The 14,705-nt window shown below is 35.5% G+C and overlaps 1 protein-coding gene across 3 annotated transcripts; it reads left to right on the top strand.

The window, feature by feature from the left end:
- On the top strand, positions 1 to 1,745 carry LOC142529144 (growth-regulating factor 4-like). 3 transcript variants are annotated; one of them, XM_075634567.1, is made up of 4 exons: positions 2 to 422; positions 539 to 908; positions 1,024 to 1,290; positions 1,361 to 1,745. In XM_075634567.1, coding segments are annotated over exons 1-4 (831 nt in total). In that variant the 5' UTR covers positions 2 to 229; the 3' UTR covers positions 1,362 to 1,745. The 3 variants fall into 3 exon arrangements, with proteins under 3 accessions (XP_075490681.1, XP_075490682.1, XP_075490680.1); XM_075634566.1 differs by having other exon boundaries at positions 1 to 419; positions 1,024 to 1,745; XM_075634565.1 differs by having other exon boundaries at positions 1,024 to 1,745.
- The last annotated feature ends 12,960 nt before the right edge of the window (positions 1,746 to 14,705 follow it).

The following is a 14,705-nucleotide window of genomic DNA, read 5'->3' as shown; positions in this document are numbered from 1 at the left end:
TTTCTTCAACCCAGATGAAATATGGTCCCCTGATTAAATATATCTATGCTCTGATGCACATTTATTTCAAGGGCTCAAACTCTCTAGCAGTATTTTTATAATCAATAATAAGCAAAAACCCTTTGTCACTTTGCACTACCTCTCTTCATCTCTTTGAGCCTGAAAGACTCAGGTCTTTTGATAATTTCACTCCTATTCTGTATTTTTTTTACTTGAAGAAGTTGTTTTGATGATGAATACTGCAAGAAGTAGTACATTCCCTTTTACCGCAGTTCAATGGCAAGAACTTGAACACCAAGCTCTTGTTTTCAAGTACATGGTTTCAGGCTTGCCCATCCCACCAGATCTCCTCTTCGCCATTAGAAGAAGTTTAGATCCTTCTGTTAATGCCTCAAAGTTCCTCCTCCAGCAGCCACAACGTTGTACTCACACATTTTCGCACGTTTTATATGTACATGTGCATATGTCTACGCACACATACATATTTCTCGATTGATTTCTTATAATATTTGCTGATTGAAATGGGATTTAATTGCAGTTGGATGGAATGGTTTTGAAATGGGGTTTGGAAGAAAAATGGATCCAGAACCAGGGAGGTGTAGAAGAACGGATGGGAAGAAGTGGAGGTGCTCTAAAGAGGCCTATCCTGATTCCAAGTACTGTGAAAGACACATGCACAGAGGAAGAAACCGTTCAAGAAAGCCTGTGGAAGTTAATCCAATAAACGCAACATCAATCTCCAAAAACACACACTCTTTTTCTTCATCTGATCTTGAATCCCACTTTCTTTATCCGCACTTGGGCTCCACTAGACCTGCAGGGGTTCCCTTTCCATCATCTCAAGACAACACAGCAAATTTTTTCATGGAATCCAGTGCTTCTTCTAATCCACCTCCCAAAGATTGCAGGTTCATTTGATATACTATATCTGGGGTTTGAAGCCTTTGCTTAATTCTTTCTCAAAAGATATATAGTGTTCATCCTTATTTTTTGTGGTTACTGAGTGTATTAGCTGAAGTGCAGGAACAGTTACGGACAAGGAATATTTCTTACAATGGGTTCATCAGTGTCCCGAATGAAACACACAGAATATTCTTGTGATGTGTCTTTGAACATTGATCAGCCCAAGAAAATGATGCATCGTTTTCTTGATGAACATCCACACAAAAAAGACACTGATCATTCTTGGCCGAATAATCCCGAGGAAAAAAGGGCAACCCAAGAGAGTACTCAGCTCTCTATTTCCCCAGCACCAAACTCTTTGCACAACTTCTTTATGACACACAAATGGTATAAACTAACAATTCTTCATGCATAACAACAACTCGTGTACTGAAATTTTTGTTTCATTTTTTTGCAGAAAAAGAAAAGGAGTCTTTTGAAACGAAAAAAAAGGATGAAAATTCAAAGGGCAGCAGAGTAATTGGATGGTGATGGGACAGTGCTTTTTTCTGTTCAAGCTATCAGTAGACATGTGTATTGTGGCCTGGAAACTGTTCTTTTTCTTATGTTCAAATGGGAGGAGGGGTCAGTGGGAATCATGTTTGTAAGGTAACCGGGGAATCCCTTGGGATTTTGCTTTTCAGATTGTATTTGTTTCCTATTTCTGGGATTAGTATTTATTTCGTTTGAAAGGCATCTGCCAATTTTGCCACATGTGTTGTACTTTTGCATCACAAGATAGACACTAGATACTTCTTCGAGTGTCCACTCTTAGTACTTTCAACCCATTAAATATTTCTTCTTCAAATATCGATAAATGATTAATAAACCATTGCTATTCAAGCTTCTTGTATTATCTCAAGTATAATGAATAACGGGCAGGAAGTCTTGCTCCTACTCTAACCAAAGAAATTGTTAGCGGTGATTATTGCTAATCACACAACGTTCAATATTCTTAGATTCTGCTTCGTTAAACTAATTAGGGTCGAATCTCGATTAATGTCATGCTCGATTCGATTCATTTGGTCATAGATAATGTATGAGAATTTGTCACACCATTAATCACATCCTCATTTCTCTTGCAAATGACCTCCACTTTTCTAGCCCAGTTTCTAGTAAAATCCGATTATTTCTTCTTGAACTCCATGGTCTGTCTAACTAACTCCAACCCCAACTCCATTTTCAATATATAGTACCCTCCTTCTCCACCACTCCACTCTTTGTAATTTGTTGGTTACTGGAATAACACACACGGCCATCATTTATGATAGAGGTGTGGTGTTGCAGAATGTATGTAAACCATTAGATGTCGCGAGATGAAGGAGAGGACCGACAAGAAGGAAGGCAAAGCAAGTAACTGAGAGTGAATCATTTCTTCCATTTTTCTTGGCCTGTTGCGATGGTGGCCGAGTGGAGGAGACCCCAGAGGATGAGGCAATGCTGCCAAAAATGTAGGTAACAGTGTGGGCTAAAATGAATGATTGAGGTAAAGTTTTAGCTAAAAGGAATGAAAATGTAAGCGAAATGGGTTATAAACATGATGCATTATTCTCGACGGTCATCATTGATCCAAATATATAAAGTTTGCCAAACGAATGATCATTGATTCAGATATATGAAGTTCATAAATCATGCTTGATCTCAGTAAAAAAAAAATGGAAACAATGACGGTATATGACTATTTGATTTACATGACGACAAACACAATAATCGAGATGCAATGTCTGCTTCCCATATTGGTGCCGTGGAGATATCTGGTCAAATGCACCGTAAGAAACGTTTTTCGACAGATGTGTAAATATATCAAAAGTAGTGTAAATTGTAAATTTGTGTTTTATCAGAATCAAGTGTTGTATCAAATGTTACAACATTTAAGACAACATGCAGCGGAATATTAAAGTTTGTAATACAAATTCACTTTAAATAAATAGATGGACAAGATTAAATTTGCACAAATATAAATACTTGTGCGGTGCATCAAGGTAAAAATTAATCACTAGAAAAACCAATCGTTTACAAAAACCTATCACTAGTGATTTTCACAAAAATCAATTTCCTCAATACGTTGAGAAAATAAACGCTTTCTAAAACAAATAACCAGAATAAAAACTTAATCAAGAAAGGAAAAAACGTGATGTCAAAAGAGGACCCACGAAAACGATCTTCAGCCAAATTCTTTACGGATGTTGTCTGTAGATGTCCCCAACATTCAAGGCAACACGTGTGATGGCAATCTTCAAAGCAGCAACATCGTCGATAATAACTTTCTCTGAAATTCCACGACGTGCGAAAGTATGTGTATGATTAATCTCAATGAAGAAGCCGAGAAGAGAGGAACTTCAATGATGTCATTGATCTCTTATTTATAAATGTAGACTTTTATCTCCACAAAGAAACCTATTTCATAAGGAATGTAAAAGCTTAATTAGAAATACTCTATTTAAATATTGATACCATATCATCATTATAAATATCATATCTAGAATATATTTGTATAATTATCTCATTATATAGAAAGGCAAAATCTCACAAGATAGTATATGAAATCAACTTAACAAAGAAAAGATAATTTTAGGGAAATAATTTAACTCTAAGGAATTATATCAATTAATTTCGAAAATATTATTTCCCTTCAATCTCCCCATTTTTGCCTTTCTTGGACAAAATGAGATCAAACTCATTTATCCTTGTTTAGCTCAAATCATTTCCCCCTGATTTAAAGAATTTTCTCCCCCTGAATAAAACAAAGTTAGCATGAGTGTTGTTAGTAGTGTTGACAACACTTGGGATAACACCTGCATTGATTTCATTAACAGTTCACTAAGTAAATACATCAGGCGCAGAGAAAAAATCATAACCAGAAACATAAGCAAAATAAGACACAGAAACATCAGCAAAATAAGATATCACAAAAAAAAAAATCGACTATTAACCAAAACACTTAATTCCCATTATCCTCTTCATGAGAGGCTTCTTCCTCATTTGTTTCATAACCTTCTTCTTCAGTTTCCTTGGTCCCAGATGGACCAGCTTCAGAAGTCTTCGTTTGATCACCATCTCCCCCTTTTTGTCCAGGAAAGACACCGACTTCCAAAAGTAGCCTGTGGTTGGCCACAAGATTTTCATAATAAGCAATGTCTGCCTTAGCTTGAAAGATATTGGTGAAGGCATGATCAATTTGCGCGTGAATTTCAACCATAGTGAACTGCACTAATCCATCTGCCGGTGGAGTAGAGGTGGAGCATTGAGGAAGACCAGAAGCAGGTGGTGCTGGAGGAGACTCAGTCCAGGGGAGATCAATCTTTCAATTTCCTTTGACGAATGCAGGAGCAATCTTGAAAGGGTCTCCGAGGTCAGATAGTTTCTCATTTATATCTTTAATAAAACCTTGTGAAACCAGCAGCCCATAGATCAGACTGGGAAATGCTAGCTTTGACGCTTTGAGTCCACTTTCAGCATATTGCAACACTGTGTTGAACAAAAGCTTCCCAAAGTTAAAGACCCCATTTGTTCCAATTGAGTGTAACACCAATGCTTGGTGTCTAGTGAAAACAGTGGTATTGGTGGATGGTGTCCAGTTGCGTATAGCCAGCTTATGAAGCACTGAGTAAAATGAAGTGAGATTGGCAGCAGACAGACGCTGAGGATGGGCAGGGAATTAAGTTAAGAGGCCCCCGGTGAGTGTAGAGGCGACCATATGTGTATCAGGGCCAAGACCATCCTCATCCGCTGTAGGAGTCTGATAGTGAGAGTTGATTGCTGCATGACTGAACTCAAATATTTTATTACGAACAAAAACTTTTCCATATTTCGCAGATCTCTCATTACCTACCCCGGGTGAGAGGTTAGAGTAAAACTCCAGCACAGGCTGTCGACTAAACGGGGTGACAGCTGAGACTGTTGAGAGCATGGAGAAGTGTTTCAGAAAATCAAGGAACTTATGCCTCGCAAAGGCATCAGTATCGACGTTCCTTTCCTCTATGAAGTCACGGTGCACATACATATGCCACTGAGCATCTGCGTGCTCAGTGTAGAATTTTGAAGAGAAGGCAGTGCCCAAGTCATAGTTACTGAGGTCCGTGTTGTCCTCAGTGTGGGCAACATCCACAACAACATCCTGTTCAGCAGGCTCATTTTCTTCAGAAATGTCATCTTCTTCAGCAACCTGGCCCTTAGAACTGCTAGATTCTTGAGAAACAACAGAACTAGACGAAGTTTCAGCTTTTTGATTTTTCAAGTTGGCAATAAATTGGGCCAACGTGATTTACTCTTCACGGGATGGTGAGGGCTTTGGTGAGGGGACAGAAGGTAAGTCCTTGACAGATTCAGTGGCCTCGCTGGAGGAGATACTACTGTCCTCAGGCGGAGAGTTAGACTTCTTGCGGGCCACAAACTCATAGTCACCATCAACTGAGTCGTCACCAGAGGAGTTGTCAAGATCAGCGAGTGAAGGGCGACTCGGCCCCTCACCCTTTCGGCGAAAACGCTTTGAAGTAGTCAAATCAGGGTTGTACCCTGCTTGTCTCTTCGATCGACGAACAGGGGGACGTGGAGGATTAAAAACCTGTATTATTGACGGATTATCAAGATCAATTGCATTTCCAGGCTTGCCTGGGAGAATTACTTCCAGTGGTGTGGGTTGTTCAGCAACGGGGACTATCTCCATAGGAGAAGCTTCCGTAGGTATTGCTGGATATGTTGTCTCTGTGGGAGCAACATCTTTCGTGTGACCCATTTCACTCCGTATGTAGTGGGGATCAAAAAACCCTTCCCTGCCACTGATTGTAAATCGAAAGTTAGATGATGACGGTAGAGGGAAAATACAGAGAAAAAAAATTCGCAGGTGCAATTTTTCGAGGGTTTGCAGAACAGTAAGAATGTTGATAATGTGAGTTAGGCGGTGTAAGTCAGGAGGATAATCATGAAGCACAGTGCAACGGTAAAAAAAATCAGTAACTGATTTCCAAAAAAACGAAACGGTAAAAAAAACTAGCCATTAACCCTTACACGCAATTACTGAGATGATTTTGTGCACAATACTATTTCAAAAATTCCAGAAATAAACCCACATCGAATTTAACTCCACTAGACATCAACGATCATATGAATTCGATTTTTCGCAAAATCTGAATTTTCATCGAATTGTACTTTGTTAAAATACTCATGTCCATGTGACACAACAATATTCACAATGATATGTTTATGCATGACCTATTTATGTCTAATAACAGAATGTAACAGAAATAGAAACATGAAAATAAATATGAGATATGTTCACAGATGAAGTGTTTTCGCAAATATTGGCAACATCTTCTGACAACACGTCCAATTTCAAATTTATTTCGATATTTCTGCACATTTAGAGACTTAACAACTTTCTGATCATAGAAGTGATAGCTCTCACACTAGAAGAATGGTCTTCTTTAGGACTCCTCTAGGTAATTTTTTCCAACTTTTTTGTATTTCTTTCTGTATTAAACTCAAAAGAGGTAGCTCCCACACTAAAAGCACAGTCTTCAGTGGACTCTTTTAGGTAGTTTTTTCCCATATTATCTTCTGATACAAAGCATATGCATAATTGATTTTTCTTTTTACTCCATCTTTTCAAGTCACTTTTCGTATTGGACAATGACAATGCCATGAAGTACATGATCATCCCTCAACTATTTTGTGATTTAAACAGATCATCAATCATGTTCAAGTGTGTTAAAAATTAAATGAAACGAGAAATTGTAAGCATACCAGAAGATTATTCAACATTGTTCTAACACATCATATAACAGTATGCATGCAAATGCAGTATGTCTAAGTCCTAGAAATGCACATGCATGTTAGGTGTTCTCCGAGATGTTGTAACATCTGAGACAACATCTATGAATGATCAGGCAGAACACATGCTGAGAGATTTCCTAAGGTTGGAGAATCTCTCAAAATCTAATACTTTTGTGAATATGTCGGCCAGTTGGTTATTTGTATCCACAAACTCCATCCGAATCAATCCTTTCTCTACTAGATCTCGAATAAAATGATGTCTTATTTCAATGTGCTTTGTTTGAGAGTGTTTTACTGGATTTTTTGAAATGTTAATAGCATTAGAATTAATAACATATTACACAATTAAGGGTTCACTCTTAAGTCCATAATCTTCTATCATTTGATTCATCCACAAAAGTTGAGTGCAACCACTTCCTGCTGCCACATATTCGGATTCAACAGTTGAAAGCTAAACACAGTTCTGTTTTCTACTATGCCATGATATCAAGTTATTTCCAAGATAGAAGCATCCTCCAGAAGTGCTTTTTCTATCATCCAAATCCCCAGCCCAATCAGCAGCTGAGAACCATACTAAATTCGAGTTGGTTTCGTGAGTATACCATAATCCTAAGTCAATGGTTCCGGATATGCATCGTAGGATACGTTTTACGGCATTTAAGTGAGAAATCTTCTGATTAGATTGGTATCTAGGACACAAACAAACACTAAACATTAAGTCTGGACGACTAGCAGTCAAGTACAGGAGACTTCCTATGATGCTGCGGTATAAGGTGTTGTCAACATTTTCGACAGCATCATCTTTGGATAATTTTTCATTTGAGCCCATAGGTGTCTTCATGTGCTTGATGTTCTCATTAGCAAATTTCTTTACTAGATTTTTGGCATACTTACTTTGACACAAAAAGATGTCATCATGCATTTGTTTGATTTGCAAACCAAGAAAAAAACTTAGCTCACCAACCATCCTCATTTCGAATGTAGATGACATGCACTTAACAAAGTTATCAGTATGCTTTTGAGATGAGGAACCAAAGATTATATCATCAACATAGAGTTGACAAATAAGGATTTCACCTTTGGATTTCTGAATAAAAAGGGTATTATCTACCTCACCTCGTTTGAAGCCAATTTCAATAAGATATTCTGTTAGTCTGTCATACCATGCACGTGGTGCTTGCTTCAAACCATAGAGAGCATTTTTCAACTTGTACACATGATTCAAATTATGTGGATCTTCAAATTCTTTAGGCTGCCTGACATATACTTCCTCACACAAGGTACCATTCAAAAATGCACTTTTGACATCCATTTGAAACAATTTGATTTTATATAGCATGCAATGGCTAGCAATAATCGGATTGACTCAATGCGAGCAACATGAGCAAAGGTCTCATCAAAATCAACCCCCTCAACCTATGTATACCCTTGAGCAACTAACCTTGCTTTATTTCGAATTATGTTCCCTGACTCGTCAGTTTTATTTTTAAAAACCCACTTTGTTCCAATTATATTGTTGTGGTCAGGAGGTGAAACTAGATTCCAAACATCATTTCGAACGAATTCTTCAAGCTCATCATGCATTGCATTGATCCAAAACTTATCTTTTAAAGATTCATTAACATTTTTAGGTTCAAATTGAGATACAAAACATGAAAATCTGACCTGTGAATACATGGTACTCATGCACACTAGTCCAGCCATCTTTCGGTAATCGATTTTCTCCTTCATTCGGGTTTGGACTTCACCTTGAACACTTCCAATTATTTGAGATGATGGATGATTTTTCTGGATCTCCGTCGGTATATTCTGTCCATCATCTACTGCGTCATCATCACTGTTTGTTTCGTCCTCAAGTTCAGTGATTTCAGTGTCACGTGTTGTGCTAGATGTTGCAACATCTGGAGCAACACCTGCATTATCCAGTACGATTGGATTTTTCAGGAGGTCTTCAACATCATCTTCAGTAGTTTTCTTCTTGAGATCTGCACAATCATCAAAAACAACATTGATGGATTCCATAATAGTCCTAGTTCTTAGATTAAACATGCGATAAGCTCGACTATTAGTGGCATATCCCAAAAACAAACACTTATCACTATTTGAATCGAATTTGACAAGTTGATCCATGTCATTCAAAGTGTAACAAACACATCCAAAAATATGAAAATATTTGAGATTATGCATCTTTCCCATGATTATTTCATAAGATGTCATGGTTGAGCCACTTCTCAAATACACTCGATTTAAAATATGACAGGCCGTATTTAAGGCCTCTGCCCAAAAATGCTTTGAAATGTTCTTCGAAGTTAACATCACCCTTGCCATTTCTTGCAGTGTTCTGTTCTTGCGTTCGGCAATGCCATTTTGCTGTGGGGTTTTTGGTGCCGAAAACTCGTGTGAAATACCTTTCCTGTCACACAATGATGAGAATGCAGAATTCTCAAATTTCTTACCATGGTCAGTCCTGATCCTTCTCACCTTCAAACTATGAAAGTTTGTGGTTCTTGTGACCAATTGTTTAAAAACATCAAAAGTGTCTGATTTCTCCCTGATGAAACTTATCCATGAGAATCGTGAGAAATCATCAACACATACAAAAGAATATTTCTTACCTCCAAAGCTTTCTACTTCCATAGGACCCATAAGGTCCATGTGTAGTAACTCTAGACAGCGTGTTGTCCCAGATGTTGCCAACACTGGGTGTGACACGCGAGTCTGCTTACCTTTTTGACAATCTCCACACACATATGGCATACCAGATGAAAGATTAGGCATACATCGTACTGCATCGTACTTATACATGTTTTTCAAGGTTTTGAAGTTTACATGACCAAGTTTTTGATGCCAAAGGTCGAGTTCACTGATTTTAGCATGATTGCATGAAAGTTCCTCGTCTATTTGATAACAATTGTCTGAAGACCTTGTACATGTCATAATGCACAAGTTAGTTTCATCAAAAACTTCACAAGTATGCTTATTAAACTTGACATGTAAATTATCATCACACAACTGGCTTATGCTAATCAAATTCGAATTTAATCCTTCAACATGAAGCACATTGTGGAGCTTTGGTAGTCTTCAACATTCAATGTCCCCTTTCCTACAATCCTTCCTTTTGCTCCCCCTCCATATGTTACTCTACCACCCTTTTGATCAACATAATCAACGAGATGTTCTCGTGATCCTGTCATGTGGCGTGAGCTTCCACTATCAAAGTACCAGAGACCTGCAGTGTTAGTTTTTAATGAAGTATAAACAACATTACAGTGAATTTTTACCTTTGGTACCCAAACCTGTCTTACAGTAGGTCTGCGTTTGGAGGTGTTGCAGGAAGTGTTGTGCAACATTTGGGGCAACATCCGGCTTGACTTTTGGCTCATGCGGTCATCCCTGAGTTTAAAACAGTAGGACCTGATGTGACCAGGCTTAAAGCAGTAATGACATACATACACGCATTTCATTTTCTTAGGAACAGAAGCAGTAGATTGTCTTTTCGGTGGAAAGCTTTTGGTTGAAGGTGTAGGTTGTGATGATGTGAATGTTTCAGTTTTTTCTTTCACAAAAACGGTAGATTTTGAAGTTCACCAATTTCAAACACATTATCTTTGAATCCTAAACCCTTTTTGTCTTCTTTTCCCATCAAAAGTATGGATTCAAGCTTGGATGTGCTCGAATTGAACTTGGATAGAGTTTCAATTGCCTTTTGAAGCTCTTCTTTGCTCTTACCCAATTCTAAGTCCTTTTTGCTCAAAATTACTTCAAGTTTGGCAACCACGGCTTTTAGATCAGTGTTTTCCTTCATAAGAGTTGAGTTAACCTTGTTTCTTTTGGTCCACTCCTCAAATAACTCTTCATAAAGCTTTTGAACACTCTCAAGAGTCATCTCTTCATCATCAGCTTCCAATTCATCATCTACACTCGAATTTCCAGAACCTGTAAATTTTAAACAAACTGACTTTTTGCAGATATTGCGGCCAGGAGTGGCAACACCTAGGGCAACACCTAAAGGATTCACCTGCAGCCAGCGATTTTCTGTCAATAATGCAGTCAAGGAGGTGTGATTATCTTCATCATTGGATTTCTCCTCCTCATCAGATTCTTCATCGCTTAGAGACGCATTGTAGCCTTTGTTCTTTCGCAATCTGTTGGCACATTCATTTGCATAGTGTCCGAACCCCTTGCACTCTCTACACTGCACTGAATCATACTTCTTTGAATTAAATTGTCATTTGCCTTCGTTCCTTGGTTGAATTTGTTGCTTGGCAGAAAACCTTTGTGGCCTTTCAGGTGCTGGAAGGCTTGAAAATTTCGAAGGTTGTGCATCGTTTGTACTTTTTCAAAATACAATATCTTATGCACTAATTCATTAAACTCAAAATTTAAAATTAATCATCCAAACTATACCGAACCAAATTCATGGTTTGATATAATTTGAATTTTTTGCACAATAATATATGATTTGGTTCGAATTTATATCAAAACTCGAACCAAACCGTGGTTAAACACCAAAGTCCACGTACCATGAGAGTTTCTTTGCATCAAACAACAAATATTATTTTATACATACATACATACATACATACATATATATATATATATATATATAATATAAATATACATACACACCCAATTTTGCTAAGCCGTATATTTTCGATAAACATCAATGAGCTGTCACATTTTTATTGGAGTAGGTCTCTTGTGAGACGGTCTCACGAATTTTTGTCTATGAGACGGGTCAACCCTACCGATATTTACAATAAAAAGTAATACTCTGGGTATAAAAAATAATATTTTTTCATGGATGATCCAAATAAAAAATTCGTCTCAAAAAATACGATTCGTACGATCGTTTCACATAAATTTCTGTCTTTTTATTGATACGATGGAACCTTATATCTAAATCTATTCTCAACATAGGTTTGACGAATTGGGCCTGCAAACCAAGGAGGCAAAGGGACAACCCAATTATTTGATTTGGTGTTTTTTTTTTCGTACGAGGCAAAATTTAAAATCTAGTCACTTATAATATGATCTTTCCTACACACTGATTTAAATTAAAATTCATTTCTATAGATTTTAATATAAAAAAATTTTATGGTACGACCAGAGAATAAACTATGTAAATTAACTTGTTTATAAATTCTATGAGACTCACATATCTTTATTCGTGATATGGATCAACTTTGTTAATATTTACAATAAAAATTAATATTTTTGGCATAAAAAGTAATATTTTTTCATGAGTGACCCATATATAAGATCTGTCTCACAAAATTAACTCATTAAATCGTCTTACAAGAATTTTTGTGATTGTATTATATATATTTGAAGCATATAGAATTTTTCTTGATGCTTGACATTCAAATTCTGTAGCAAATAATTCATGGTATTATTTAACTATTCAGACCAAATTATTAAAGAGAGGTTGCAATGTCGAAGGGCACGCCACTTCCAAATCATAGACCTTCCATGTATCAATTATTTTAGGATGATATTATGAATAGATCGTCAATTATTTGTTTCCAAAAACAAAGTTGAAAATACATAGTGTATTTTATATTGTCATGTTTAGAGTCGTCAAAATAGATCGAGACAGCCTCGCGATTGACAATATCTCAACCGACTAGGCCAACCGTGCAAGCCCACCCTTGTCTCATCAAATGACGGGTCGCAGGTTGTGAGACCGTCTCACACAAGTTTGTTAATATTCACAATAAAAAATAATACTCTTAGTGTAAAAAGTAATATTTTTTCAAGGATGACCCAAATAAGATATCCGTCTCACAAAATAAGACCCGTGAGACCGTCTCACACAAATTTTTCTCCAATAAATTTACATGCAATCAAACCCTCCGCTATTAATGCAAAAATATTGTTGACCGATTGGAATTGTTTAAGTAGACCGCCACGTTCAATTAAATGTTTTGTAACTGAATATATTATTATTATTATTATTATTATTTGTATATGGTTGAGTTACACGAATATTATATATATTTAAAGTTGTTTTGTACGTATAATAAGCTTATACAATTGAAACAATTATTTAAAAATATATGATTTTAAAAAAATCTATGATTTTTCCTCAATTCAAAATTTTAAAAATATATAGCTTCATATGATTGAATTTAAAAATATAAATAAATATATAATTGAACGATTTAAAGATATAAGTTATTTTACCGGGAAAAGTTATAGAATGAACCTATAATTATAGTTTTAAAAAACTTCTCAACAAATCAATTAGAAATTGGTTAGTTTTACTAATTATATATATACTTATTGGAACAATGTTTGGTACAAAAAATGAGTCGTTAATTAATTGATTACATACATCTGTTTCATCTAACATTTGACTCAAGTTCTATAAATGATAAGAATTATATATCATTACTATGTTAGTTATATATATATACACTGGCGGAGCCAGCATAGGCAAAAAATTTATATTTTATATATAAAAAAATTTATATGTTTATATATTTATGTCTAAATTTTTAATTTGTGTATGTTATTATTATATGATTAGTTGTCTATACCGATCCAATTTTCCTTTAATAATTTGTAGACCCAAATTTTATACCCAATTTTTTACATGTTATTAGTATCCAAGTATACACTCTTTAGTTTTCTGTATGTGTTTTCTCTTCTCGAGTTCATATACTTTGATTAACAATCATTTCAATTCATTTTAATTACTGTTTCATCTTTCATAATTTCTAAAAAATCCAAAAAATTACCAAATTTTAGGTTCGTTTTTTCGTTCAATGTTTGTCGATCATTCAATTGTTTTATAATTTTATGCTTTTTTCAATCGATAATGATTTAATGCTTATTTTTCGAATGTATATTTTATATTATATTTTGTTTTGATTTCGGATTTTGTACACGCTGTTGTTCGTCATTTTTCTGAAAAAAAGAATAGCATTGAAATCGATTTTTATTGACCAATCCGAATTCTCTCCCAGGGTTCTCTCTTTGTTTGAAAGAAGGGGCGCTTCCGGTTCTGTCGGTGCTTGAAACAATTTTGTCTTCTCCATATTACTATATCTCTAGAGTCAATAATCCCATCAATTATCAATGTTACCGACTGTGCGAAACTTGTGTTCAAACTTTATGACACATTATTTTTAGTTGTCGATTAATCATTGCTCTTTTTTTTGTTTTATTAATTATAATATATTGTTGCATACACTGAACCAAGATCCTGACTCCGTCCCTGTATATATATATATATATATTGATTATGATCCGTATATCATATATTCTTCTTTTAACTTATCACACGAATCAAACATACACATAAAAATATAAAGAATGGAATACTTGAATTGTCAATTACAAAATAATATCAATAAACTTTCAAAAGTGTCAGACAAAAACCATCCCATATTATATGCAGCGAAATGCTCTCTCGAAAAGTCATAAAAAGATTCACGATTTCTAATACGACAAATAAGTGTTCTAATATTTGACTCACAAAATTTTTTTCTTACAATTTAATGGTGAAATTAAACATCCATTGAGCATTCAACCTTATGCTAAAACATATTGCGCAAAATAAAAAAAAAAAAAAAACCTTATGCTAAACATTCGGCGCCCACTTAATCTTGCACGAAAAATGTTTTATTTTTTGCAAAAACTTGTGTAGACGGTCTCACGGGTAGTAGATCTCTTATTTGGATCATCCATGAAAAAATATTATTTTTTATGCTAAGAGTATTACTTTTTATTGTGAATATCCGTATGGTTGACATGTCTCACAGATAAAGATTCGTGAGGAAACCGTCTCACAAGATAACTACTCTTTATTTTTTTATATCAAGATTTTAATTTCATTATATCTTTTCAATAATAATAAACGTGCTCAAATTTACAAATCGAATTAATAATGTTGGAAATTATGACAAGCTTACATTTTTTATACTCACGGGAAATTTAGGATCTGATTCCGACAAGTGTCACTAGTAGAGACGCAGGGTTTTGAC

This window comes from Primulina tabacum, chromosome 16, assembly GCF_025594145.1.
Source record: "Primulina tabacum isolate GXHZ01 chromosome 16, ASM2559414v2, whole genome shotgun sequence".
Classification (NCBI taxonomy): Eukaryota; Viridiplantae; Streptophyta; class Magnoliopsida; order Lamiales; family Gesneriaceae; genus Primulina; species Primulina tabacum.
This window is presented reverse-complemented; position numbering and strand designations above follow the sequence as displayed.